Source organism: Rattus norvegicus, chromosome 1 (genome assembly GCF_036323735.1).
Source record: "Rattus norvegicus strain BN/NHsdMcwi chromosome 1, GRCr8, whole genome shotgun sequence".
NCBI classification, from domain to species: Eukaryota; Metazoa; Chordata; class Mammalia; order Rodentia; family Muridae; genus Rattus; species Rattus norvegicus.
In genome coordinates this window covers 209,044,734-209,070,607 of record NC_086019.1, presented here as the reverse complement: position 1 = coordinate 209,070,607, position 25,874 = coordinate 209,044,734, and the positions used below count along the sequence as shown (strand labels likewise).

Genomic DNA, 25,874 nt, shown 5'->3' with positions numbered 1-25,874 from the left:
GAATGCTGTGAACGAGCGTCCGCTGCCTTAAGCTCTGCCAAAGGATGGCACAGTGAGGGATGGCACAGTGCTGGAATGGCTGGGGAGTCCCAGGACTGAGGCGGGGTCTGAAGGCCTTCAGACTGTGAGGCAGGAGAGGCCAAAGGGTGGCACTAGTGAGAGGAGTAGCCTCACAATGACCACAGCAGGCAGCCTCAGCCATTCCCCATTAAACTCACCCCAGGCCCTTCTAGGGCCACTCCCATCTTAAGACCAACAGCTTTCCCAGATCCGATCATGTCTGAACGGGTGTGAATTAGGGTCCTCCTGCCCCTCCGCAGCAGAGCTGTGCTTGTAGGCTCTGCCTCCTGTTAGCTTGTCTGCTGACCTGTGCCACAGATCTGCAAGACCTTATTTGCTGGAGGCAACCAGTGGGACCAGGGAGATAGTGGGTAAGGTGCTTGCCTTACAAACAAAAGGACCTGAGTTTAGGTTCCCAGACCCGTGTGTGTGTGTGTGTGTGTGTGTGTGTGTGTGTGTGTGTGTGTGTGTGTGTTGCCTCAGTAATTAAGAGGTCAGACCCGTGTGTGTGTGTGTGTGTGTGTGTGTGTGTGTGTGTGTGTGTGTGTGTGTGTTGCCTCAGTAATTAAGAGGTCACTCCTCTTCCAGAAGACCTGAGTTCATTTACCCAGCACCCACATGATAGCTCATGTCTGTTCAACTCTAGTTCCAGGATTTCCTGTGCCTGCTCTGGCCTCCTCCAGCACAAATGCTTAAAGTGGTACACAAAAATCAACGTTGAAAAGGTTCCTTGGGGGCTGGAGAGATGGCTCAGCGGTTAAGAGCACTGACTGCTCTTCCAGAGGTCCTGAGTTCAAATCCCAGCAACCACATGGTGGCTCACAACCATCTGTAATGAGATCTGATGCCCTCTTCTGGTGTGTCTGAAGACAGCTACAGTGTACTCATATATAATAAATAAATAAATCTTTAAAAAAAAAAAGAAAGAAAAGAAAAGGTTCCTTGACTCCTTGGTAATAATATTCAGGTGAGAATTTTCGATAGGACGAGCGGTGGTAGCAGTTCATTGTCCAAGAGCACTGTGCTGCGAGCGGCTTTGCTGCGTCACCTTAGGCAGGAATGAGGATGTAAGCAGCGGTTTAATTCTGGTAGGGCTGTACTCATGACCCCTCCCAGTGCTGAACGCCTTTGAGCTACCCACAGTGAAGCATACCAGGACTAGGGAAGCAGAGCAGAACTACAGGCTCAACGCCAGCCTTGGCAGCACAACAGAAACTGTCTCAAAGATTAAACAAGCAGGGCTGAGTAGATGGTCAGCGAGCAAACGTAATGATATAGTCAGATGTGGGAGTGCGTGTCTGTGATCCTGATGCAGCTTGGTGGGACATGGGAGGATCCCTGAAATCTTACAGGCCACAGAGAACAATAAAAGACCACACAGGGAGAGTATACTTTTTTCGGGGACTGGAGGGCTGGCTTAGCAGTTTGGTTCCCAGCACCCACATCAGAAAGCTTACAACCATCTGTAACTTCAGCTCCAGGGCTTCTGACACCCTCCTCTGGCCTCTGAGAGCGTCAGAACACACACATAAATGGAGGGGAAAAAACCTGGAAAACAGGCAGCTGTGAGATAAAACTATCCACATCTTTCTTAGCGTTTCCCAGCATACATTCCTCTCAGGCTAATTTTTGTTTTGAGACAGTGCCTCTCTACATTCCCTTAGCTGTCCTGGAACTCAAGAGAGATCCGCCTGCCTCTGCCTCCTGAGTGCTGGGATTAAAACTGTGCACCACTGTGCCTGGCTTGTGTGTTTGGAGTTTTGTTATTGGCTGGGATGATAAAAATGGTAGAATAACCACACAGCATAGGCATAAGTAGCTGAGTTCCATCCTCCGCAACACACATGGGAAGTTGTTTTGATCTGCTTTTATTTTTTATTATCAGAGAGGGAAGTGGGAAGGGAAAGAGGTGTGTGTGTGTGTGTGTGTGTGTGTGTGTGTGTGTGTGTGTGCGCGCGCGCGCGTTTACATGGAGGCCTAAAGAACATGGTGGGGCTGCAGGAGCTGCAGTTACAGTTGTGACCCTCTCATTGTGGGTGCTATAAACTGAAATTCGGTCCAAATCCTCTGGAAGAGCAGCAAGTGGTCTTAGCGCCTGAACTATTTCTCCAGACCCCTTGGTCTGTTTTGTTTTTCCAGACAGTTTTCCTGTGTAAACCTGGCTGGTCCAGAACTTAGCTAAGTAGTCTGGGCTAGCCTTCGGTTTCGAGTTACAAAGTTAGCTACCATGTCAGACTTATATTTGTTCTGGGATAGCGTCTTGCTTTTTTTTTTTTTTTTTTTTTTCCGGAGCTGGGGACCGAACCCAGGGCCTTGCGCTTGCTAGGCAAGCGCTCTACCACTGAGCTAAATCCCCAACCCCTAGTGTCTTGCTTTATAGCACAGGCTGGATTCTAGTAAGTTACTCTTCCTTGGCTTCCTGAGTGCTTGGTATATAGACCCGGACAATGACAACTGGCTTCAAAAGCCACCATTTTCACTCAGGATTGGTTTTCTGGCATAGGAACTGATGCGTCCTTCCCAGCCTCCCTTGTCCCTGAGTGTCACCTTGGATTGGGAGATGTGGATGGCCTGGTCTTCCGGAGTCCCACATACTTTGCCTCCTATTGCTGAGATGGTGGTAGAGGGGCTCTGACTTCCTTTTGCTGCCACAAGAACAAGGCACAGCAAGCCCACACTTTGCTGTGGTTAGTTAGGTAGTGTTTGAGGCAGGGTCTTTCTACCCAGCTCCTGCTGTCCTGGAACTTGCTATATAGACGAGGCCAGTCTCAACCCACAGAGCTCCACTTGCTTTTGCTTCTCTCCCTATGTGGGAACTAAAGATGTGCACTGCTGCTCCTGCCTTGTTTTGTTTTGAACAGGACCTGGCTGTATAACTCAGGCTGGCCTAGAACTGTCATATTCCTGCCTCGATCTTCCTAAGGCTGGAATCACAGGCCTGCACCATGAAGCCTGGCTTAGCATCTTCATAGTACAGTTGGTCCAGAGCTGACATCAGTGTCACTAGACCAAGAGCCAGGTATCTTCAGAGTTGCCTCCTTCAAATGGTCAGGGACCTCTGTGTATTGATACGAAGTCCCACAGTCCTCTGAGGGCCAAGTGAGACTGATGATAGGAGAAATAGAAAAACGATTCAAGAGACAGTTAAGGGAGGGCTGCGGGTCATTACCACGCCAGCTGCAAGTGTATTTCTCATAGCCTCCTTAGACTACAGTACCATGGGAAGCGAAGCTACAAGCTAACACACAATTTTGCTGAAATATACACAAGACATTTGTTCTTACCCCCCCAAAACTCCCTCTTTCTCCCACCAAAGTCAATAGAATTTTTGCCCCTTGCCTTGAGCCTCAAGTGCACCGTTCCACGCCTCAGCGGGCTGGGAAATCTGCCAACAGACCCAGATCTACCTTCACTCTGCCTGGCAGGCAGTCTCCCCCACCCTCTTCCTCCCTCCCTTTCTCTGCTCCAGAGAAGCAGAAAATGGCTCCCAACACCTCTATGCACTGCTTTTCCTGTTCTGCATTCCAGGGCTCCCGATTCCTTCCTGAAATCTCTGGTCTCTCTGGGGCTGAGCTTTGGAGGATATACACACTGGCCCCAAAGACAGACAGATCCATTCTTATAAATCATGGGAACAGCTCAGAATCAGATGTGCGGGTCAGCTAGATGGCTCAGTGGGTAAAGGTGCTTGCCACTAAGCCTGGCAACCCGAGTTCAATTCCCAGCACTCATATGCTAGTAAAATAAGTAGCCCACTGTGTGTCTTGGTTTCTTCAAGCCCTTCACTGTCCAGGGTGTACCTCAAAAGTACCACCAAACAAACAACACAACCTTCCCCCACTCAGTCCCAAAGAACTACCCACTCGTCAAAGTGCTGCTATATTCTAGACTCACAAAATAAAGCCAATTAAGGTCCAACAACCAATGTATAATTTGCCCATATTCACAAGAGGTCAGAAGAACCAGTGAACAGTGTCTTCTGGACATGCATGAGTTATAGCAAGAGGAGGTTCCTTATGTGACTTGGAAGGTACCTATTTTCTAGCTGTTACCTCTCCTCTCACCACTCAGCTGCCCTGTCAAGGGATACAGGCATATACCACTAGTTCCTGGTTCACATATCGGTCTTGGCTTTTTCAAGATCTTGGGAACATGGAATTTAGTTTGAGTGGCTCTGACCCCACCTGTTGGGCATAGTTTAGGTACTTGGTATAAAATGCCTGTAGTTTTTATCTAACAAAACGTATGAGACCATGATTTTATTTAAAAAAACAACAAATAACCTGTGCCAGGAGATGGCCCAGTGTTTGCTGTGCAGGCATGAGGGACTGTGATCCTCAGAACCAAGGAGAGAATGGTGAGTGGACTGGTGCACACTTACATCCCCCTCAGTGGAGAAGCAAGGACAGGAGGATCCCTGAGGCTTGTGATCTGCCAGCTTAGCCTAGTGGATGATCTGCAGGCTAGAGAGATCCTGTCTCAACCAGTGACTGACCTTCCTGAGGAAGATGCCAGAATTCGTCCTTTGACCTCTGTATGTGTGCTCGTGCACTTGAATGCACACCTACATGTGTGTACATGCACACACATAAAAATGTTCTCTTCTGATACCTGACATCTCTTTTTCCTCCCTGATCTATCTATACATTTTAATAGTTTATAGCTTTTTTTCTCCCCTGTGGTACTAATGTTGGTACTAGAGAATGTACATACTAGACAGGCACTCTACCACTGAATTATATCCCTTACCTCCCTCTTTCATCTCCCCTCTTCTCTTCCTCCTCTTCTTCCTCCTTTTTCTGGAGCGAGAGACAGAGACAGAGAGAGAGAGACAAGGTCAGAGACAGAGAGTCCATTGCTGGGCTGATCTGGACGATACTGGCCTCTAAGTGATCCACCCGCCTCTGTCTTTTTTTTTTTTTTTTTTTTCCGGAGCTGGGGACTGAACCCAGGGCCTTGTGCTTGCTAGGCAAGCGCTCTACCACTGAGCTAAATCCCCAACCCCTACCCGCCTCTGTCTTATTAGCTAGCTTTGTATATAGTCCAAGAGCACCTGCCTAGGGATGATGTCACCCACAGTGGGCTGGCTCTCCTGTATCAAGACAATCATGTCCACAGAATAACCTGAATAAGACAAGTACACATTTGAGACTTTTTTTTTTAAAAAAAGGTGATTCTAGGCTGTGTCAGTTGATAGTACCAACTAGGACAGATGGATGAGTGAATGGATGGATAGGTAGATGGATGGTGGCAGGTGGGTGGATAGGTGGTATATTGGTTAGTTTTTGTCAACTTGACACAAACTAGAGTAATTTGGGAAGAGGAAACCTCAGTTGATGAATTGCCACCACCAGACTGGCCTATAGACAAGTCTGTGGGGGCATTTTCTTGGTTAATGAGTGATATAGAAGGGCCCAACCCACCATTGTGGGTGCCACCGGTACACAGGTAGTCCTGGGATGTGTAAGAAAGCAGGTTGAGCAAACCAGTAAGCAGCACTCCTTCATAAGTCTCTGTTTCAGTTCCTGCCCTGTCTGAGTTCTTGTCCTAACTTCCCTCCCTCAGTGATGAACTGTAATTTATCAGTTTTTCTCCCCGAGTTGCATTTGACCAGTTTTTTTAAAAATCATAATTAGGAACCAGATAGATGGAAGAATGGATGAACAGATGGATGGATAGATGAGTGGGTGGATTAGTAGATGAGCAGAAGGACAGATTGGTAGGTGGGTGGGTAGCCGATTGATAGGGGAATAGATAATGCTGTGTAGAGATCCATGCGTGGGTAGAGAGTTGCAGGGTGGTGGATGCATGGTTGGAAGCTGTGTTGAAGGTGAATGTGTGTTGGATAGGGGTTGGCAGGTATTTCTAAGTCGGATCTCCGCAGCAAGTTGGTGTCCAAGCCGCCGTCAAGTCCTGGAACTGTGCATCCTGCTTCCCGGATCAGCTAACAGTTAGGAATATGGGGCGGGGACGGCCTGGAATAGGGCGGGATCTTGCGTGGCCCCGGATGCGGCCCCGCCTCCGCGGAACCGGAAGTGAGCGGGCACAGGGAGCGGCGGGGCGCGGCGGGAGCCTGGCGGACCCTGCTGGTGCGGTGAGCGGGGGATGGGCGTCCTAGGGAGCTGCTGGGGGACAGGAAGGGTGTGGGATGATGAGTTGTCAGGGTACAGGGCCTGGACGGGAGGTTGGGGTACAGGGTTGGGACCGGGACCCAGGGGATCCGGATGCGGGGCCCAGGGGTGCAGGGCCAGGATCCGTGTATCGTGCCTCGGGGTGTAAGGCTTGGACCCCGGAGTCAGGATTCCAGGCCAGGACCAGGTGTTCTCGGTGTGGGGCCGGGATTGTGACTTGGGGTGCGGGGCCGGGATCGGGTGTCGGGACCCGGAGTGCAGGGCTAGGATCGGGGGTTGGAGTACAGGGTTAGGATCGGGTGACTAGGGTGCAGAGCCAAGGCCAAGGGTTCGCGGTGTGAGGCCAGAATCGGGGAGTTGGGGTGCATGGTTATGGTTGGGGTGCGGGACTGGGATTCGGGGTTCGGAGTGCAGGGCCAGGATTGGAGACTCGAAGTCCCTGGTCGCAGGGTCTGGATGAGAGCATCGGAACCCCAGGATCGGAGGTTTCGGACTCCAGTGCTGAGCCGTTCATCCGGTCATATGTGGAGTATCTAGGGGTTCCCAGCCGGTCAGGCTCTGAGGGGGCGGGCCCTAGGACACAGGCTCTAGGAATCCTGGGCATAAAGGAAGGGGTTGGGCTCCAGAGCAGGATCCCAGGATGAAGTGTGAAGTAGGTTTGGGGTGTTCTAGGTCAGAGTGCATAGTTATGGGTCTGTGTTAGTCCGAGCACCAGACCCCAGGAAAGGAATGAAGACCTGAGGCCTTGGAAATGCTGGTGGGGATGAGGAGACTTCGGTCCTACAGTCTGGTGGAATGATGAGGACCTGCGGGAAGTTGGGGAGCCTGGGGTTCCAGAACTCAGTGGAATTATGAGGGTCTGAGGGCCTGTAGGAAGTTGTTAGGCTGGACAGCCATGTTCCAGAGCCTCCTAGGATTGGTCACTAGCCCTCTGGGCTGGGCTGAGAGGCCAGCATCTGAGGAGGGGCCTGGGCACCTGAGGGAAATTTGCAATGGGGTCAGTGGAAATACAAGCTTCTAGCTTGCATCCTGGAGCTAGGGAGCCTGGAATCCAGCCGCCCCTCCTCCTGGGTTTGTCCCCAGTCACTGCAGAGGTGTTTGGGCCTGGTCTTTCCCCCTCCTTCCTCTTGGTCTGCATGAGGGATGGGGACTTGTGGGCAGGGAGAAGAAATTCCATTTTGTGCTCAGTGAAGCAGAGGCTTTAGTCCTTCCTAGTGGTTTTACCTGGCTGCACTGACTGGGCCTTGTCAGTAGCTGGAGATCCTGTAAGTCCTTACACCCAGTAGACCCCCACAGTCAGAACTTACAGGTCCCCTGTCCACCAGGGGCCAGGCTGATAGGGATCTGAGAGCCGGCCTCTGCTGGCTCACCCAGAGTGAGTCACCAGTTCAGGCCCTGAGTCAACACTGCTTCTCTACTTGACTGAGAAGGTTTTCACCAGAAATTTGAAGGAGAAGCAGCTTTAAGTGGGAACTTCAGATGTAGAAGATTGCAGAGGTGGGGTTGAAGAACTGATTCTGGTACTAGGTCTCCAGAGGCTTCTTCTTCTGATGGCATTGAACCCCGGGCCTTGCAAGACAGTTTCTCTACCCAGCTTTAGCCATGGCCCTAGAGCTGACCTTTAATTGAGGCCTTGTGACAGTCGTGCCTTCAATACCTTATAAATGCCAGAGAATGTAATTGGCCCTTCAGACCTTTAGTCTGTTACTTGGGAAGCCACTTAGTGTAATTCAGCATCATCCTGAGTGTCCTTACCTCTTTGTGCCCCTGTTTTTTGTCCTGGGCATGGTAGTAACTGCCTACCACCTGGTAGTCCCGCCTACCAGGACTCTTAGTGGTGTCCTGGGCAGGCTAGCCTACTCGCTCTGTACACAGTTTCTTGCTGGCCTCAGTAGGCATGGGATAGGGGTTGCCCTCTCTACAACAACTCCCGACCCAGCCACCTTTGCTCTGCTGTGCTCTAGGTATCAGGTTCAGGGCCTCAGGATGGCGGATTCTTCCATCTTGTGACTGGGTCCTCTGTGGCCGAGCTTCCTGCTGGCTGTGTGGGGCTGAAAGGCTTTCCATTTGTTTTCTGAGCTTTTGTTTAGCTTTATTGATATAGTTCACCCCACACTCGATTCCCCGATTAAAGGGTTCGTTCAGTGGTTATCTGTGTATTCAGAGTTGTCCGCCCATCACCACAGACCGTTCTGGCCTTCTCAGAGATCTACATAGAACACGCATGCCTGGGGTCCCAGTGGCTGGGAGTGCTAAGGCAGAGGACCTTGAGACCGAGGAGTACTGACTAGCCTAGGCAGCAAGCCTGGAGTCTGTCTGTGTGTGTCTGTCTCTCTTTCTGCTCCTCCCTCCCACTCCCTTTTTGGTGATGGCTGGGATGCATTTGAGATGGATCTCTGTATCTTTGTTTAACCTGAAACTCACTGTGTATACCAGCTGGCCCTAGTCATCCTCCTGCCTCAGCCTGAGTGTTGGGATTATAGGCTGTGGGCACACACTACCAGGCTGGGCTGCTCTGCTCTGTCCTTTAGAAAAGAAAGAAACTGGATATCTTAGCCTTGACTTTCCCCTGATTAGTTCTCCTCTCAGCTCTCCTCCCACACCACCCCCACATCCCATTTGCTGGGGATCAAGTGCAGGGCCTTGAACACACAAAGCTGTATTCCACCCATGAGCTCCAGCCCTGCCTTTCTCCACCCTGTCTCCATTTCCTTTTGTTTGTTTTGAGCTGAGGTCATTCAGTTGAGCCCCCCCCCCCCCCGTGTTTAAGTGCCATTCCCCCACCCCCCACCACTGTGCCCAGTATCTTTGTTATTAAACACATCAGCTGTCTTTCTAACTAATGATTACCAAGTGCTCTTTATATATTCTGAATCCATTTGAAAACCATTCTTCTTCCACAAGTCATCCTGTCATTGTTTGCTTCTTGGTAGGGTCTCATTCTGTAGCCCAGGCTAGCCTCAAACTCTCCAGCCTCCCACCTCAGCCCCCTGAGTGCTGGGTTCTAGCTATATGCTGCCATACAGGTTCTGGTCAGCTTTCTGATGATTGTTTTTTGAGGCACAGCATTTAGAAGAGAAGGCTCAGTGAGCAAAGGACACTGGCCACTGAGCCTGACACCCTGAGTTCAGTCAATGGGACCTCCGTAGTAGGAGAGACTCAGGATATCTATCCTCTGGCTTCTGTAAGCACACCATGGCACACGTGCTGCTCCACAGACACATACACACAGACACATAAAGGCAGACAGACAGACAGGCGCGCGCGCGCGCGCACACACACACACACACACACACACACACACACACACACACACACACACAGAGTTCTTCCCAGTGTATCTGTTCTGGTTTTATGTACTTGTGTTCATAACGTAGCTCTGAGAGGTGGTCAGCAAATTGCAGGCAGAAACAGTCATGTTCATTCCAGTCGTTTTGTGTGTGAGAGCTGGGCACAGGGCCTTATTTAGGTCCCGGATCACACAAACTTATTTTTCAGTTGGTTCTTTTCGTGGCTCTGAAGTTGAGAACATTGAGATATGGCTGTGGACATAGCTTGGTTGCAGAGTGCTTGTGGAGTGTGACTCAGGTCTCAACCCCAGCCTTGCCGTTCACTGGCTTTGTATCTGGCTTTCCACGTGGGTTCTGGAATCAAGTGCAGGTCATCAGGCTTGTACAGCAAGCACTTTTATCTGCTGAGCCATCTCCCAGCCCTGGCAAATGGGCCGTGACTGTTCCTTTTTCTTTTTTTTTTTTTTTTTGAGGTAGTCTCATGTAGCCTAGGCTGGCTAAGGATGGGAGTTGATAGAACTCTTGTCCCCCTGCCTGTCTTGCCACACTGGGACCACAGGTGTGTGCTGTTGTGGTGGCCATTGTTTTAGCTTTCAGAGACAGGCCGTCCTGTCTCTTTGCCTCAGCTGGGGTTCATAGGCCTGTGCTGCCATGTCAGGCTTCTGTTTGTGAACACAGTGACGGAATTCCACTGCTCTCCACCTTCATACATTAGAGTGGGAAAGAAATGGACAATCTCAGCTCTACAGTGAGCAGGGCGAGTGCTGGCCACAGAGGCTGAGCTCTCCGGCTGCATTTGGGGATGTGTGGGATGGATATGTGGGGGAGGAGGGGTTCTTTGAATCTGCTGAGTCGTCTGGTTTCTGTGGGCTGTGGTCAGAAAGAGGCCTTCTGTCCACTAATGTAATTATAGGTGGCTACGTGTACCTATTTTTTGGTCTTTTGTGTCAGGGTTCTTTATTGGTCTGGAAATCACTAAGTAGGCATATAGCCTACTTATATAGCTATTAATATATAGCACTCGGAGTGTCTCTAAAAGTGTCTCTCAGGGCTTGGGGTGGGGTTGCCCAGAGAGCCTGGTACAGGTGTGCTGAGCCTCCAGTCTTCTCTTCCCAGGTAATCATTGATCGTCACAGATGCCCTCACATTCTGCCTTGGATTCCTCGGATACAGACGGACTATTCTGAGCTGCTTTTCCCAGCAAAAGAAAAAGGTTTGTGTGTTGTGAAGGCTCCAGTTTGCTTTCTCTTGGGTCAGGTATGGGTAGGGCTCTCTACCTGACTATGCTGAGAGAGACCGGGGTAGGTGAGGGGACAATAACCCTTTCAAAGAAATCTCATGCTAGGGACTAGAAAGATGGTTCCATGGGTAAAATGCTTGCCGTGCAAGCATAAGGACCTGAGTTTGGATCCCAAGTATCCAAGTAAAAGCCGGACACAGGGCACATATCTGCCATGTACTGGGGGGCAGCAGCAGGCAGATCTCTGGAGTTTGCTGGTCAGTGAAGAGACACTGCCCCAAAAATGAGGAGGAGAGTAGTGACTCGGCTCCATGTGTAAAGGCATCGCTGCCAACCCAGGGAGCTTAAGTGCAATCTCTGGGACCTGTATGGTGAAGGTGAGAACCACGTGTGCTGTGGTCACAGCTTTTGATGTTCTTAAGGATCCTGTCAAGGGCTGGGGAGATGGCTCAGTGTTAAAGCATTCATATAAGTGTGAGTTCAGATCCTCCGAACTCGTGTAAATGCCAGGTGGGCCTGGTGGCCGCAGAAGACAGGGGTAGGAGATCCAAGGAGCAAGCTGGCCGGTGAGAAGACTAGCCTTATCCCTGAGCTCTGGGTCTGACTGAGTGACCCTGTCTCAATGAATAAGGGGGAAGAGTAATGGAGGACACACATGGGCATACATGGTTATGACTGCACACAGTCAGACACGTGTACTCCCCCCAAAATGGAGAGATGCAAAAGAAAAATCTTGTCAAAAGTAGGTCATGTCTGGAACATTCTTGCCCACAGGATTTGCCATCTCATTAACAGCTTCCGATGTGAGGAAGGCTGCACTGCCCCCCAATAGAGACAGCTTACTGATTTGGCTGTCTACATTAAGATAGCCATCATAGGCCTAGGAAGTCATTGAAGCCAAACTAATCGTTTTAAATTGTGGTAAAACTAACGTAACGTGACATTTGCTAGGAATGACACTTAGGGTCACGCTAAGGCTGATCAGGGTGAGGTCCTCATTGGTGGAGAACATGTACACTCCACTTTGTTGATTTGAAATGGGGCCCTTCTCTGTAGCCCAGTCTGGTCTGCTGGGCTTAAACTTACAGCGCCCTCCTGCCTCAGCCTATATCTACTGCTCAGATTATAGGTGTGAGTCACTGAACCGGTTTCATTTCTATTGTAGGTGTGAGTGTTCTGTCTGCACGTGTGTTTGCAGTGCCTGTGGAGACCCAAAGAAGGCACTGGGTCCCCTAGAGCTGGGGTTACAGTGAGCCGTCATGTGGGTGCTGGGGACTGAACCTCGGTTTCTAGAGAGCAGCGAGTGCTCTTAACCTCTGAACCATCTCTCCAGTCCCAACAAGGTTTTTTGTTTTTTGCTTTATCGAGTCAGGGTTCTTCATGGTCTGGAAATCACTAAGTAGGCTAGGCTGGCCAGTGAGCCCCAAGCCTCCCAAGCCACTAGGGTTACAAATGTTCCCATCACAATAAGATTTTTTTTCTCTTTGGATGCATTGCATGGAGCTGTCTCCCCAGCCCTACTCCCAAGACTCTTAATGTGAAGCTGTGATTCGTTCAGGTGTCCTGGAGTTCAGTGGCTACCCTCTGCGGGGAGGTGGCTTCCTAAGGGTTTGGGTCAAGGCTTCTCTGGGATCCTGGGGTAACCTTCCCAGGTGACTCTCTGCTGCCCTTGCAGATGTGGAAAGCTTCTGCAGGCCATGCTGTGTCCATCACCCAGGATGATGGGGGAGCCGATGACTGGGAGACTGACCCTGATTTTGTGGTAGGAGCCACTAGCCTGCTTTGCCTTACTGAGTGTTTACCTGTGAGGTTCCCAGCCTGCCCCTGCACTGGTTAATTTCCTCCAGGGCATGTGGGTACAAGTTAGGTGTACTAGTTAGGATATACTAATTAGGGCACAAGATAACTAAATTAGGGTGCCGGGGTACTATGTAGGTCTCAGGGCATACTAGTTAGGCATGGGTGGTACTGCATGCTTCTTTAGGGTGGGAATTAGAGTATTTAGGATATGGGGTGTGCTAGTTAAAATGTAGGATATAGTAGTTAAGGTATAGGATATGCTAGTCGGGCTCAAGGTATACTAGTTGGAACATGTATTAGTTTGGGCTCAGGTGTACTAGGTAGGAGTCAGGGTATGCTAGTTAGAGTACAGGATGCATTAGTTTTCAGGGTGTACTAGATAGGGCATGGAGTGCGCTGCTTCTCCAGGGTGGAGATATACTAGTTAGGGTATAGGGGATGCTTTTTAGGGTGTGGGATGTGCTAGCTACTTCTCTTTGCAGAACGATGTGAGTGAAAAGGAACAGAGATGGGGCGCCAAAACCGTGCAGGGATCGGGGCACCAGGAACACATCAAGTAAGTACCTTATGGCACCCCACTCTCCCACACACCTTTCCCATAGGGTGAGGAGATGAGAGTCCTGCATCTCCAGCTGAAGATCCTTAAGGGTCTAGTGTTCGTGTGTGGACCTAAGGTGTCAGTCACACACAGATAATGGACAGGAGACCTAGCTTTTGTAAACCATATCTTTGAATACAGAACACAGTAGCATAAAGTGTTCATTCTAAGGGGCAGCTTTAAAAAAAAAAAAGATTTATTTATTTATTTATTTATTTATTTATTTATACATACACTGGAGTTGTCTTAGAGGGCATCAGAGCTCATTACAGATGGTTGTGAGCCACCATGTAGTTGCTGGGATTTGAACTCAGGACCTCTGGAGAATAGTCAGTGTTCTTAACCACTGAGCCATCTCTCCAGCCCTAAGTGGCAGCTTTTGAGGGTGTGAGATGGCTTTGAGTAACTTGGACCCTAACCATCTTCATTTGGATCATTGTCTGCAAATTGTCATATATCATAGAATTTAGTGCTTAACCCTGGAAACCCAGCTCCATTCATCAAAGATGGGAGTGTGGAAGGCACCATGCACTGAGTCTGACCAGCACTTTCTGAAATGCCAACTCTGCATCCTTGCCTAGGAGGGTAGACAGGCCCTCTGCAGACACCTAGATACTGTTTTAGGCCCCACAGGGTTCAGAATACATCCTGTACGTTGGCTTTGGTATTTGGCTTCAGTATCTTTGACTCAGAACATTCGATTGGGTGTATAGAAGAGGACTCTGGAGTAGCTTTTAGGAGGATATTAGGTGATATTTTTATCTATCTCTGAGATAGAGTCTTGCTGAGTTTCCCTGTCTGGTCTCACACTCTAGACTCGTGACATTTCTTTTCCACAGTGACTTTCTGGATCTGAATGTAGGGTAACCTAACCTCCCACAGAAGAGGCTTCAAGTTTCCATAGTGTAGTAGTTAGGAGAGGGGATGGATATGAGGTGAACAGGGATCTGGGCAGCCAAATGCCTGTGAGTCTCTGTCCCCGTTGTTCTAGAACGTGATGGGAAGGGTGGATGGGAACGCCCATGTGACTGGATGGATGAAGACTCAGGGAGGGGCCATATGGGTGTCCCACGCTTCCTCTCAGGTTGGTGGGGTGGTGTTTCTCTTTTGCTGCTCATCAAGGTTGGTGGGTCTAGGCCTGGTGTGCCTCTGTCTGCACCCTCGGGCTCGTTCACATGCAGAGCTGTGGGGCCCGTGGCTGCTGCTTAGGAAGGCCCTGTGCTCACACGGTGCCCGTGACAGCTGCTTTCGGCAGCGGGGTTCTGAGGGTCCTCACCTCTTTACTATTGTTGCTTGTCGTAGTTTGCTCTGCACTGCAGTGATAAGCACACTGACCAAGTGCACCCTGGAGAGAGCAAAGGGTTCATTTCCAGCTTCTAAGTCCATCACTGAGGGAAGCCAGGTCAAGAACGTAGAAGCAAGAACTAAAGCAGGGGCCATGGAGGAAGACTCCGCATGGTTTGCTTAGCTGCCTTATACCACCCAGGCATAGCCCAGGGATAGCACCACCCCTAGTAGGCTGTCCCAGGGATGAGACCACCCCTAATGGGCTGTCCCCTCCCCCTTCAGTCATCGATCAAGAAAATGCCCTACAGTAGTAGGTCAGTCTGATGGGGGAATTTTCTCAGGTGAGGTTTCTAGCTTGTAGCAAGTTGCCAAAATGCTAGCCAGCAGAGGCAGCTTCTTCTGGTGACCTTGGGGTTTGTAGAAGGGACTCTGGGTGGCATTTACAGAAATCAGCCTCCTATCTGCTGCTCTGAGTGAAGGTCAGGCTCAACTGCACTGCCCCTTGGGCCGGCTGTGGATTTAGGTCCATATTCCTCCCACATACAAGTTGTGACAGAACCTTGGAGGCAGGCACAGCAAACAGACAGGGCATCAACCTCGCTGACTTACAAGGACATCTCTATCCCTGTTTGTCCTGCTGTTGGGTGAGGTGCATGTCTGGACCCTGACGCGGTCCTGCTTTTTCTCCACTCTAGCATACACAAGCTTCGAGAGAATGTCTTCCAAGAACACCAGACACTCAAGGAGAAGGAGCTGGAAACGGGACCCAAGGCTTCCCATGGCTATGGCGGGAAGTTTGGTGTGGAGCAAGATAGGATGGACAAAGTAAGTGGCTGCCTAGGCTGGGCAGCTGGCCTGTATGGGTACATGGTGTGGGTGGCAGTCACACTTTTCCTGAGTCACAGCATGGAGTAGGGTTTGCTGAGGGTGATGTGCTGCTCTGAGGGGTGCTCTATAGACTGCCCACTCGTGACGCTCTTCTGTGTCTCTGGTAGCTCTTTTTCACATTGTCAGAGGCCCCAGCCAGTGGCTAGTATGTGGAGAGGGCCCTCTGGGAGAGATCAGCACCGTGAGCAGCTTTGTGAGCAGGACAGAATCTGAAAACATCTTGCTCACAGATGTCACGGTCACCACTGCTGTGGTTGAGATGGGCAAGTCCACATGGTGAAGCCAGCTCTGAGGGCCCTGTGCTCCCACCACATCTGGGGAGTCCACTGATGCTTAGCTTACACCCTATCTGCATTTGTGGCCACTCTGCAGCCAGGTGAGGGGTGGGATGTCCATGTTGTCTCAGCTGTGGCTGAACCCCTGGGAGTGTCGTTAATGAGTCTGACTGACAAGCAGATGCTCTGGGCATTTGGTGTATAAACCATCAGTCGGATGGTGTTCTGGATCTTCTTGCTCCAAGATGAGGGAGTGGAGCCTGCTCTGGGGCTCACTCTAGGCTGGCTGGTTTTTCTAGAAAGAAAGTTGCAGTATGTGGGTGTGTCTCCGGCAGAGCAGGACTTTGTGCTCTGCTGATGCTGTAGTCCTGACAGGTGTCTCGCTGAGTGAGCAGTGTTGGGTGGTTCTGACGGGCAGACTGTGATACTCCTGGATAGCCCATCCTGATGGGTGACTCCCTAATACACGGATTCTATTCAGCCATGCTAGTCACAGAGGGCCATGGTTGTGTCTCAGCGAGACACCACTGTCCACTAGAGGAATGGGGCACCCTAACTATAGCCAGTATCTTAGTGTTCTATTGCTGTGAAGTGACATCATGGCCATGGCAACTCTTACGAAGGGAAGCATTTAGTGGGAGCTGGCTTACAGTTTAGAAGTTTAGTCTGCTATCAGCATGGCAGGGAGCATGGCGGCGTGTAGAGACATGGTGCTGGAGATTAGCTGGGAGTTCTACATTTTGATCTGCAGACAGCAGATGAGAGAGTGACACTGGGCCTGGCTTGAGAATTTGAAAACCTAAAGCCCACCCCCTGTGACATACATCCTCCAACAAGGCCACACCTAATGCTCCTCTCAAATATATAAGCCTACGGGGCCATTCTTATTCAAACCGCCACTGCCTGGAGTGTTCTGGAGCAACATTCTGACAAGATGCCTACTGTAGGAGGGAGCTATGGATGCCAGCTGTGTTTCTGCATTGCTGGACAGAGATGGGCATGTTGGTTCTGACATGGACAGTGTGCAAAGCAGAGTCATGTGTACATTCTGGAAGAAATCCAGAATCCTATCCTATCCAAACACGAGGTGATACCCGCTGCTCATCTAAGCTCAGGAAGGTGCAGAGAGCCACAGTATGGAGACCTGGAGTGACAGTTGGGGAGAATTATAACTTACCAAGGGTGATCTTTTTTTTTTTTTTTTTTTTTTTTTTTTTCAGAGCTGGGGACCGAACCCAGGGCCTTGTGCTTGCTAGGCAAGCGCTCTACCACTGAGCTAAATCCCCAACCCCACCAAGGGTGATCTTAATGGCAAGCTTAAGTGTTGTTTCCTGGCTCATTTACCATGCTGCGGACTGGACCTCCATTGGCTCAAATCTCATCAAACTTGCAGCTTGCACTTCAAGCCTGGCCCTTCCTTCACCCTTTGTGCTCACCCGTCTTGGCCTCTGTTTCCCTCAATGACTTCTCATTGCTGCCTTGTGCTGCCTTTCTGGGGAGATGTGCCCCTCTGGGCTTCCCCTAGAATTCACTGCCCTCACTTTGCGCCTTGCCTATCTTCTGTGCTGGGTATCCTGTGTTGTAACTGCCACCTTCTGTGGCTGACTACTGTGAGGACCAGGCTGCTCCTAAAGACTTGAGTTCACCTCCTCAGCTGGATATTGACCAGTGGCTCTCAAGCAATGGGTGACATTAGCCAGAGTGTGCTATCTTGTTGGTCCCCTAGGCCCTGTGCATTGAGGTGAGGTTAGCCCTTGGCTCCTGTGAACACCTGAGAGTAATCGGTTGTCAAAAACCTGAACAAGAATGGCTTAGCTAGTCCATCTTCTCCAGAAACTGGAGAGGTGAGTTCCAGAGACTTCCTCAGGCAGGCTCATCCAGGGCAGATCCAGGACTGGAGCCACTCGGATCCTTTAGGGATCAGGCGATTGTGGCCTGCCAGGGAGGCCTCCTGCCTTCCCTGCGTGGTGCAGGTCAAGGCAAATAATAGCTAAGTTTCTGCCAATGGAAGAACAAAGCCGCTGAGCACACATTCCTTCCACCAGCAGGTTGGAGCCGGGGCCAGCTGCCCTGCTTTCTCTTTAATTTCTTTCTGATGGACAATCCTGCTGGGAAATCTCTTTGGCATGGCTGCCTCTTTTTGATTCTTCACTGACAGCTTCTGTGTGGGAGCCTAGAGGCCGAGGGCAGGCCACCATGCCACACGGGGTTTCACAGGCTGTGGCTTGTGGTCTGCCATCAGCTGTTGACCACAGTTAAGCCTAGGAAGGAGAGAGCGAGTCAGCCAAGGCTTTCTCTGTAGAATGTGTTCTGTGTATTACTGACCTCAGTGGCCTTGAAGAGGGCATTGAAGTTGGTGAGATGCAGAACAGGGCCCAAGTGCAAGGCCAAACTGAGCAGATGGCCAATCAACCAAGAAGTGTGTGGTAACACGGCTGACTTCCCTGTAGGGCAGTCAGAGTTGGGGCCCTGTTGCCAGGAGGGCCAATGTAGAGAGGATCTCTTATGTGTTGTGTAGAGGCAACACCTGTCAGTGCAAAGCACACGCTCTAGAGGCTGAGGCAGGAAATAGAAGGTGGGACATCCAGTATAGAAAAGATAGGCTTTTGGAAGTCAAGAGTGGGCAGATTGGCCTCAGTCTGAGGAAGTCGGACATAGGAAGCGGAGGAGAGGTAGCCAGCCACGTGGCAGAACTTAGACTGGTTTAAATGGGATAATTGAGTTACGAGCTAGTGGGAACAAGCCAAAGCTTAGGGCCTAGGCGCTTATTATCAAATAACACGCCTCCAAGTCATTCGGGAACTGTGGGTGGAAAAGCCTGTGCTTGCAGGCCAAGAAGACAGGTTCAGAGGCCCAGGGCCCTCTGCATCCCGACACTGATCTGTCCTTGTCTAGGAAGGAGCTGCACAGGCATCAGTCATCATGAGGAAAGGCCACAGACTGCTGTGGTGGGCAGTGGCATCGCTGACAGCTGGTGACAGTGCAGATGTTAGCACTGTTGACGGAAGGGGCTAGGAAGGGGCTCTGCTAGCAGGCCGTGGGCTGATGCCGCTGGCATTGCCTGTTGGTAGGTCTGTGGGCTTGAACAGAAGCCCCGGGGGACCTGCAGCCTTTGGTGAGGGCTGATGTGAGGCTGTTGTGTAGGTACTAGCACGTGGCTCCGGCCAGTGTGGTCTGCATGTCTGGGAGGTGTGGTATGCGGGTCTGCATTGTGCCACAGCAGTACCCATCCCTGTTTCAGCGCAGTCACAAGTGTGTGCTGCTTTGGCTCCTGAGTCGCAGCCCTGAAAACACCCGACTTTGAGAGAAGACTGAGTAATTGGGTCTTCCTGTGCATACTGCAGGCTCTGTCCTTTGTTCATGCCTGGTCCTGTCAAGTTCCTGTTTGTCATTAGGGTATTAGTCTGGAGTATCTCTAGGCTTAGGGTGCACAGGAGAACCCTGCACCAGGGCTCAGCCATTTCCGGGCTATGTCCTGGGAGTTGGGGCCTCCATGCTGCACTGGGAGTGGGCGCACAGTGCTGCATCTTTCTTCTTTGTTCCAGTCAGCTGTGGGCCATGAGTACCAGTCAAAGCTCTCCAAGCACTGCTCACAAGTGGACTCAGTCCGGGGCTTCGGAGGCAAGTTCGGTGTCCAGATGGACAGGGTGGATCAGGTGAGTGAGTGATGGCCAGGGGCTGGCCCTTTGGGCCAGCACAATAGTTCACAGGTACCCTTCATTTTCTTTTCTTTTCTTTTCTTTTTTTTTTTTTTTCGGAGCTGGGGACCGAACCCAGGGCCTTGCGCTTCCTAGGCAAGCGCTCTACCACTGAGCTAAATCCCCAACCCCCACAGGTACCCTTCAATTCCATGGGACTGCAGGAAGGGTGTCTAGGTAAGAATTTAAATGAGCGTCTCTGATGCTTGCCTTTACGGCCTAAGTGAGGGGTGCTGACTGTCCGGTGGGGACTAGGCAGTGACATGGAGTGATAGGCCTCAGTGTGCTCACTGAAGTCCTCCCTGTGTGCCTAGCCTCTGACTCGGCTAAGGTATGCCATCAGGAACTTTTTTCATTGGCTTCCCTGGTGGATGTGATTGACAGGCAGAACCCTCCCTCGGCATGGATTTGAAGAGCTGGTCTTGGTGTCCTGAGGCTCTGTAAGGCTGAGGCTGTTCTGATTTTCCCCGCCTGGGGCTGTCAGTGGAGCAGGGAAGCACACTGCTTTCAGTGCTTAGTGTGCACCAGGACATAGCAGGATCCGACCATCGTGTCTGAAGTGTGAGAGGTGCAGAGTCCCAGTTCCAGGTCACACAGGAAGCAGAGCGGATGCTGAAGGCAGGCCTGCCATCTTGTTAATGTTCTCAGTAAAGCTTGTTCAGGAAGTCCATGTGGCAGGGGAATTAATTCCAGATCAGCATGCTATGCCTGGAATAAGTCAACAAGCAGGGAGCCTGCGGGGACGGAGTGTTTCCGGGGATGGAGTGTTCTGTACACACAGACCCCGGTCTATTTTGACTGTGAAACCAAAGGTCAAAAAGCAACATTGTTTAAGCCTGGCTCACACCTGTATCCCCGCACCTTGAGAGGCAGAGGCAGGAGAATTGCCCTGAATTCAAAGTCAGTCTGAGCCACAGAGTGAGATCCTAAATTAACAAACAAAAATCCAAACACCCAAGGATGGGGAGACGCTCAGATGGCAGTGAGGATTTGTGTTTGGACCCCAGCATCTACATAACAAGCAAGCCCAGTATTGATGTGGAGTGGGGAGAAGGATGGCTACTAGCCTAGCTCTAGGTTCAAAGGCATAAGGAAACAGTAATAGACCAGGACTGGGCAGCCTCTGGCCTTTGTGGCACACACACATCTAAGCACATAACTAAAAGCTTTGTTCTTTGCACGCCGTGAGTCTGGATGGGTCGTCTCTGGTGATTTAAATACCTGTCCCTTATGTTTTTGTCCCACAGTCTGCTGTAGGCTTTGAATACCAGGGGAAGACGGAGAAGCACGCCTCCCAGAAAGGTAAGGGGAGAGGTGGGGAGGCCTCCGCTCTGTGCTTTGGGCTCCGGGCCATCTGGCTGTGGCAGGGTCTGTGTCCTCGCTGTCTGTGGCATACCTGAGCCTGCTGGCTCCAGTGGAAGCTGCCTTCTCTTTACCTGAGCAGAATAGTTCAGTCAGCCCTCTGGCATTGTGGGTGAACAGCAAATGCAAATGTTCCCGGAAGACAGAAACCAGAGTTGTGGACCTGAATTATCGATACTGTGCCCCTAAAACATGGGGAAGAGAATGGTGATTGATTTTCGTGATGTCACATGACTCTAGGGCCTTTCTTTCTTTTTTTTTAAACAACAGAAACAAATCGTTTCTTTCGAGTACCCAGTGGTTTGGTTTTCTTTCTTTTAAGATAATTTCATGCTATCATGACATTGATACTCCACAATTAAATTCAACAATTCTCCTGCAGTGCTGGGATTGAAAGTGTGTGGTACTTCACCTGACTATGAATTGTCATTTTGTTTATTTTTGAGACAGGGACTCATTCTGTAGCCGAGGCTGGCTTAGACTTTACTTTGAAGCCCAGGCTGTCGTCCAAGTCCTAGCAGTCTTCTGCTTTAGTGTCCTATGTACTGGGACCACAGCGGGGTGCAGCCATGCCTGGCTGTGGCTAGTGAGATTTTAAAGTGGGCAGACACCTTTATTTCTTTGTAAACTCCCCTCTCACTATTTATTTATTTTATTTAAACATTTTTATTTACTTTCTATGTGCAGAGATCAGGGGTGGAGAGAAACTCACAGGTCTGTCCTTTTCATCTGACCCACAGATCCTGGGGAATGATGGTCAGGCTTGGTGGCAAGCTCCTTTTCCCGTGCTGCGGTCTCAGTCCCCCTCCCCCCACTTTGGTTTCTTGAAGTAGGATCTCACACCATAGACCAGGCTGATGATTCCTTGTGTGAACTGCTATGGCCGGTTCATTCTCTCAAAACAGTTGCCTGCAATGGTGGGGTGTGATCTGAACTCTGCACAAAGTTTGAGGGTTGTGCCCCTCCCCACTTTCTCCTTGGTGGCTCTTGGCCACCAGCCTGAAGGGTGGCAAAGAACAGGGTTCAGCCGTCTGTATGGGATGACCTCTGTAGACTGCTGCAGCGAGAAGGGTCTATTGTTTTAGGGATAGGGTATATAATGGCATCGTTAGGGTAGGAAGGAAAGGGCTGATTGGTTATAGCACAGCACCTAATTATCATGTGAGTGGGGAGTGGGGCTTGTGTGCTGAATTATATAGCCTTACAGAGACCTCTGTACAAGGTCACTTTTCAGACATAGCTCACCAAGGCCAGCCACCGTGTTCAGGGACACTCTCAGGCAGAGACAGGGAAGCCCCAGTGAGAAAGGGAGGCGCCCATTTTGTGCTCAGAAGACCTTCCAGTCATGGAGGACTGCTACCTTAATAACAAGATTCCCCAAGGGAGGTGTCCAATGCCATCTAAAGAATGCAACCTTGAGTTCCAGACGTACACAGTGTATCTATCTCTTGGCAGTCCTAACTCTTGCTGACGGCTGTCTTGTCTCCTTAGACTACTCCAGTGGTTTCGGTGGCAAATATGGAGTGCAAGCTGACCGTGTAGACAAGAGTGCTGTGGGCTTTGACTACCAGGGCAAGACGGAGAAGCACGAGTCACAGAAAGGTTCATTCGGCTGGGCCTTGAGCTCCTTTGTGGATGAGTGTGCTCTTTTGTGTTTCTCTGTTTGCTTTTTGTTCCTGCGTTCCTTCTAACCTTTTCACACTTAGGCCTTTTTTAGATTTCTTCATTTTTATTTGATGTGTGTGTGGGTGTTTTGCGTACATGTATGTATATGTGCTTTGTGTGAAAGCCGGAAGAGGGACTACATTTATAGATGGTTATGAGTGGCTGTGTGGGTGTTAGGAGCCTAAAAAGGGTCCTCTTGACCACTGAGCATCTCTCTAGTGCAGCAGTTTTCAGCCTGTGGATTGTGACCCCTTTGGGGTTGAATGACCCTCTCACAGGAGTCTCAGCAGATATTCTCCACATCAGATAGTTACATTACAGCTCATAACAGCAGCGAAGTTACAGTTTGAAATAGCAACAAATAATTTTATGGTTGGGGGTCACCACAAGATGAGGACCTGTGGATTTGAGCACCACATCCTCCAGAGCCCTATAATTACGACAAACTCTGCCAAAAGGCCCTGCTAGGTCATACTGGCTTTCTCCTTCCGTGCTGTGTAAAGAGCAGGTACAGGGCGGTGTTTACAGTCGTCAGCTGCACAGCACAGCGGTCGTCCTTGTGTGAATTTTGTGCCCACATTCGTTAGTTCTGTTTAGTGTTTACCAGTTTTTGAAAATCAAGAGCTTGCATCAAAAAGAAGTCCCTGGATTTCTTTCTCTCCCTTTTTTTTTTTTTTTAGATTTACTTATTTATATGACGCTCTGTCTGCATGAACACGTGAATACCAGAAGAGGGCATCAGATCCCATTACAGGTGGTTGTGAGCTACCATGTGGGTGCTGGGGACTGGATCTGGTCCTCTGCAAGAGCATCCTGTGCTCGTCTCTCTGGCCCTTTTCTGTTTTTGTTTTTGTTTGGTTTTGATTTTGTTTGTTTTCAGCCAACGTCTGTCTCACTTTGTCGCCCTGGGTGGCTTTGAACTCAGTGCGTAATGGATTGGTTGGTTTTAGGTCCTCAGTAATCTGCTTTGGCCTCCTGAGTGCTGGAGACAGGCATGAGCCACCACACTTGGGCTCTCTCGTCCCACCATGTGGGTTCTAGGGATTGAGCTCAGGTTATTCGGCTTAGTGACAAGTGCCTTTGCCTACTGAGCTATCTTGACAGGTCACAACTTACATTCTTAAAGACCATATAATATTTAGTCTGATGCTGGCTCAGTTTTTTTTTTTTTTTTTTTTTGTTCTTTTTTTTTCGGAGCTGGGGACCGAACCCAGGGCCTTGCGCTTCCTAGGTAAGCGCTCTACTACTGAGCTAAACCCCCAGCCCCCTGGCTCAGTTTTTTATGTGTATTCATTTTGTGCTTGTGTATGGATGAGTACATGTGTGGCTGTCAGAGGACTACTTGCAGGAGTTGGTACTGTCCTTATACCATGGATCATGTGGGTCCCAGGGATTGAACTCAGGCTTTCGCACTTTGTGGCAGGCACCCCCAGCCTTCTAACTCACCCTGTTGCTAGTTCTCCATATGGTGCTGTTCTTGTTTCAGATTACTCCAAAGGTTTTGGTGGCAAATACGGAATTGACAAGGACAAGGTGGATAAAAGCGCTGTGGGCTTTGAGTATCAAGGCAAAACAGAGAAGCATGAGTCCCAGAAAGGTACCTGCCACTTTACCTTCCTCTCGCCAGCCCCTCCCAGGATGACAGGTGTGGCCACCGAAGAGAAAAACGGCTGTCATCTGCAGTCGTTTAAATGGTCATCCTAAGGCGGCCGGTCCCGGACTGTGGTTACATGAGAACTCAAACAGTGGCCTCATCTTTGACCCCAAGCCCCAGTGTTGCTTGTAGCAGTGTCCTGTCACGCACGTCTGCCTGTGTGTGATGAGACCTCGCTGCCTTGAGGGCTGCATGCGTTGGTCCTGCCTGTTTAACCACACTCCTAAGATGCGGTGATCTCAAGGAGGGCTCTGTCGGGTGTCACCAGGGACTAGTGAAGTGTGTCTTGTGGCATCTGAAACCCACCTCTTCTTTGTCCTGGCTGTGCAGTAATGCCGGGGTATGGCTTTCTGTTGTGCATGCAGACTATGTAAAAGGCTTTGGAGGAAAGTTTGGTGTGCAGACAGACAGACAGGACAAGTGTGCCCTTGGCTGGGACCATCAGGAGAAGCTGCAGCTGCATGAATCCCAAAAAGGTACCTCTTCTAGCCCCACTCCCTGCTTTCCTCAGGGCCCTCTGGGAAGCTCGTGTTCGTTCCTCAGGGGTTCACATGCTTCATGTTAGCCGTGTTTGTCTGAGTTTTGTTTTCATGGTGTCAAGTTGTCCTGTCTCCCCCAGTTCCAGAAGTCTCTGTAGGTGGCAGGGGGATAAGACAATCCCATCCCATCTCACCCCCTATGCCAGGGCTGTAGCCCCTGGGAGCCTGGTTACTATGGGGCTTTTGTCCTCCGGGTTCCTGCATTCTCCTTTGTAAGGTGGGCCATGGTATGGAAGACAGGCTTCTTTCTGTGGTCCTGGAGATGGAACCAGGGACGATCTGTGCTGGACAGATTCTGTCTCTATCTGAGCCTCCCTCAATTCCTTGCCTACTTCCTTCTAATTAGAGGAGTTTTTCTTGTCACAGTGGGACCCTGTCCCAGGGAAAGCTGGTTTGAGGAGGGTAGAACCCTTATAGCTGTCCCCAGCTGTCCCTCCCGGCAAACCTTGAAGCTTGGAGGAGCTTTAACTAAACTTTACATTTACCGTCCAGTTCCAACCCTTCTTCTGCATCTCAACTGGAGCCTGCTGGCCTCTGAGTTTGTTCCTTAACACCTCGGTCAGTGTTAGAACAGCAGATCAGAGCTCTTGTGTCTGAACATGATGTACTTGACAATCGCACGTGCTCATGTGATTCTAACCTAGCTGTTTCCTCTCTCGGTCATGTTCCTCACTCTCTCACGTGGATCTCCAGACTATAAGACTGGTTTCGGAGGCAAATTTGGTGTTCAGTCCGAGAGGCAGGACTCCTCCGCTGTGGGGTTTGATTACAAGGAGAAATTGGCCAAGCACGAGTCCCAGCAAGGCACAGTTCCCCTGCCTCCTCCTACCAGCCCTTGCAGTGCAGCTGGCTTGCAGCATAGACTTCAGGGTTTACCACAGTGCCTGTGACAGTTCCTGTGCCGCCACTGGCTGCCATGATGTTCTCCACTCAGTTTCATGCCAGAGGAACAACCTGGAGCTCGGTCCCCCCCCCCCCCCCCCCAACCCCACCCATTCTTTTTCCCTCCGACCTTTGGGTTCAGGTTAGGAGGCACTCTGTAGGTAGGCAGTATCTGCAGCCTCTGGCCTCATCGCTGCCGACCCCCAGTGCTGATCTCTGAGCACCTCCTCATTGCCTCTGACCCACAGGGAGTTGATTTACTTCTCCCAGACCTGATGCTAACCACACACTGGGGTCGTGGAGTGTTATAGCCTTGTTTTATGTGCCCCCTGTGTCTTTGTTTACAGTGGTGTGGGGTTTTTCTTGGTGGTGGTGGGTTTTGTTTTGTTTTTATTTTTTGTTTTTGTTTTGTTTTGTTTTGGTTTTTGGTTTTCTTGGTTTTTTTTGGTTTTGCTTTTTGGCCAGGCGTACAAGGTTTTGTGTATGTATTTGTTTTGTTTTGTTT

At 50.3% G+C, this 25,874-nt stretch overlaps 1 protein-coding gene across 11 annotated transcripts in view; it reads left to right on the top strand.

Moving 5' to 3' along the window:
• Nucleotides 1–6,030: 6,030 nt before the first annotated feature.
• The window catches only part of Cttn (cortactin), a 35,530-nt gene continuing 15,686 nt past the window's right edge, over nt 6,031–25,874 (top strand). Inside the window, exons 1-11 of one of the 11 annotated variants that reach the window (XM_063272527.1) lie at nt 6,031–6,154; nt 10,598–10,694; nt 12,397–12,483; nt 13,004–13,077; nt 15,102–15,231; nt 19,115–19,225; nt 20,515–20,569; nt 22,121–22,231; nt 23,781–23,891; nt 24,314–24,424; nt 25,181–25,291. In XM_063272527.1, coding sequence (XP_063128597.1) covers nt 12,397–12,483; nt 13,004–13,077; nt 15,102–15,231; nt 19,115–19,225; nt 20,515–20,569; nt 22,121–22,231; nt 23,781–23,891; nt 24,314–24,424; nt 25,181–25,291 — 901 coding nt within the window. In that variant the 5' untranslated portion in view covers nt 6,031–6,154; nt 10,598–10,694. Of the gene's footprint in view, nt 6,155–6,236; nt 6,388–10,597; nt 10,695–12,396; nt 12,484–13,003; nt 13,078–15,101; nt 15,232–19,114; nt 19,226–20,514; nt 20,570–22,120; nt 22,232–23,780; nt 23,892–24,313; nt 24,425–25,180; nt 25,292–25,874 lie in introns of those variants that run through there. The other 10 variants (NM_001398643.1, XM_063272517.1, XM_063272519.1 and 7 more) reach the window with 10 other exon arrangements.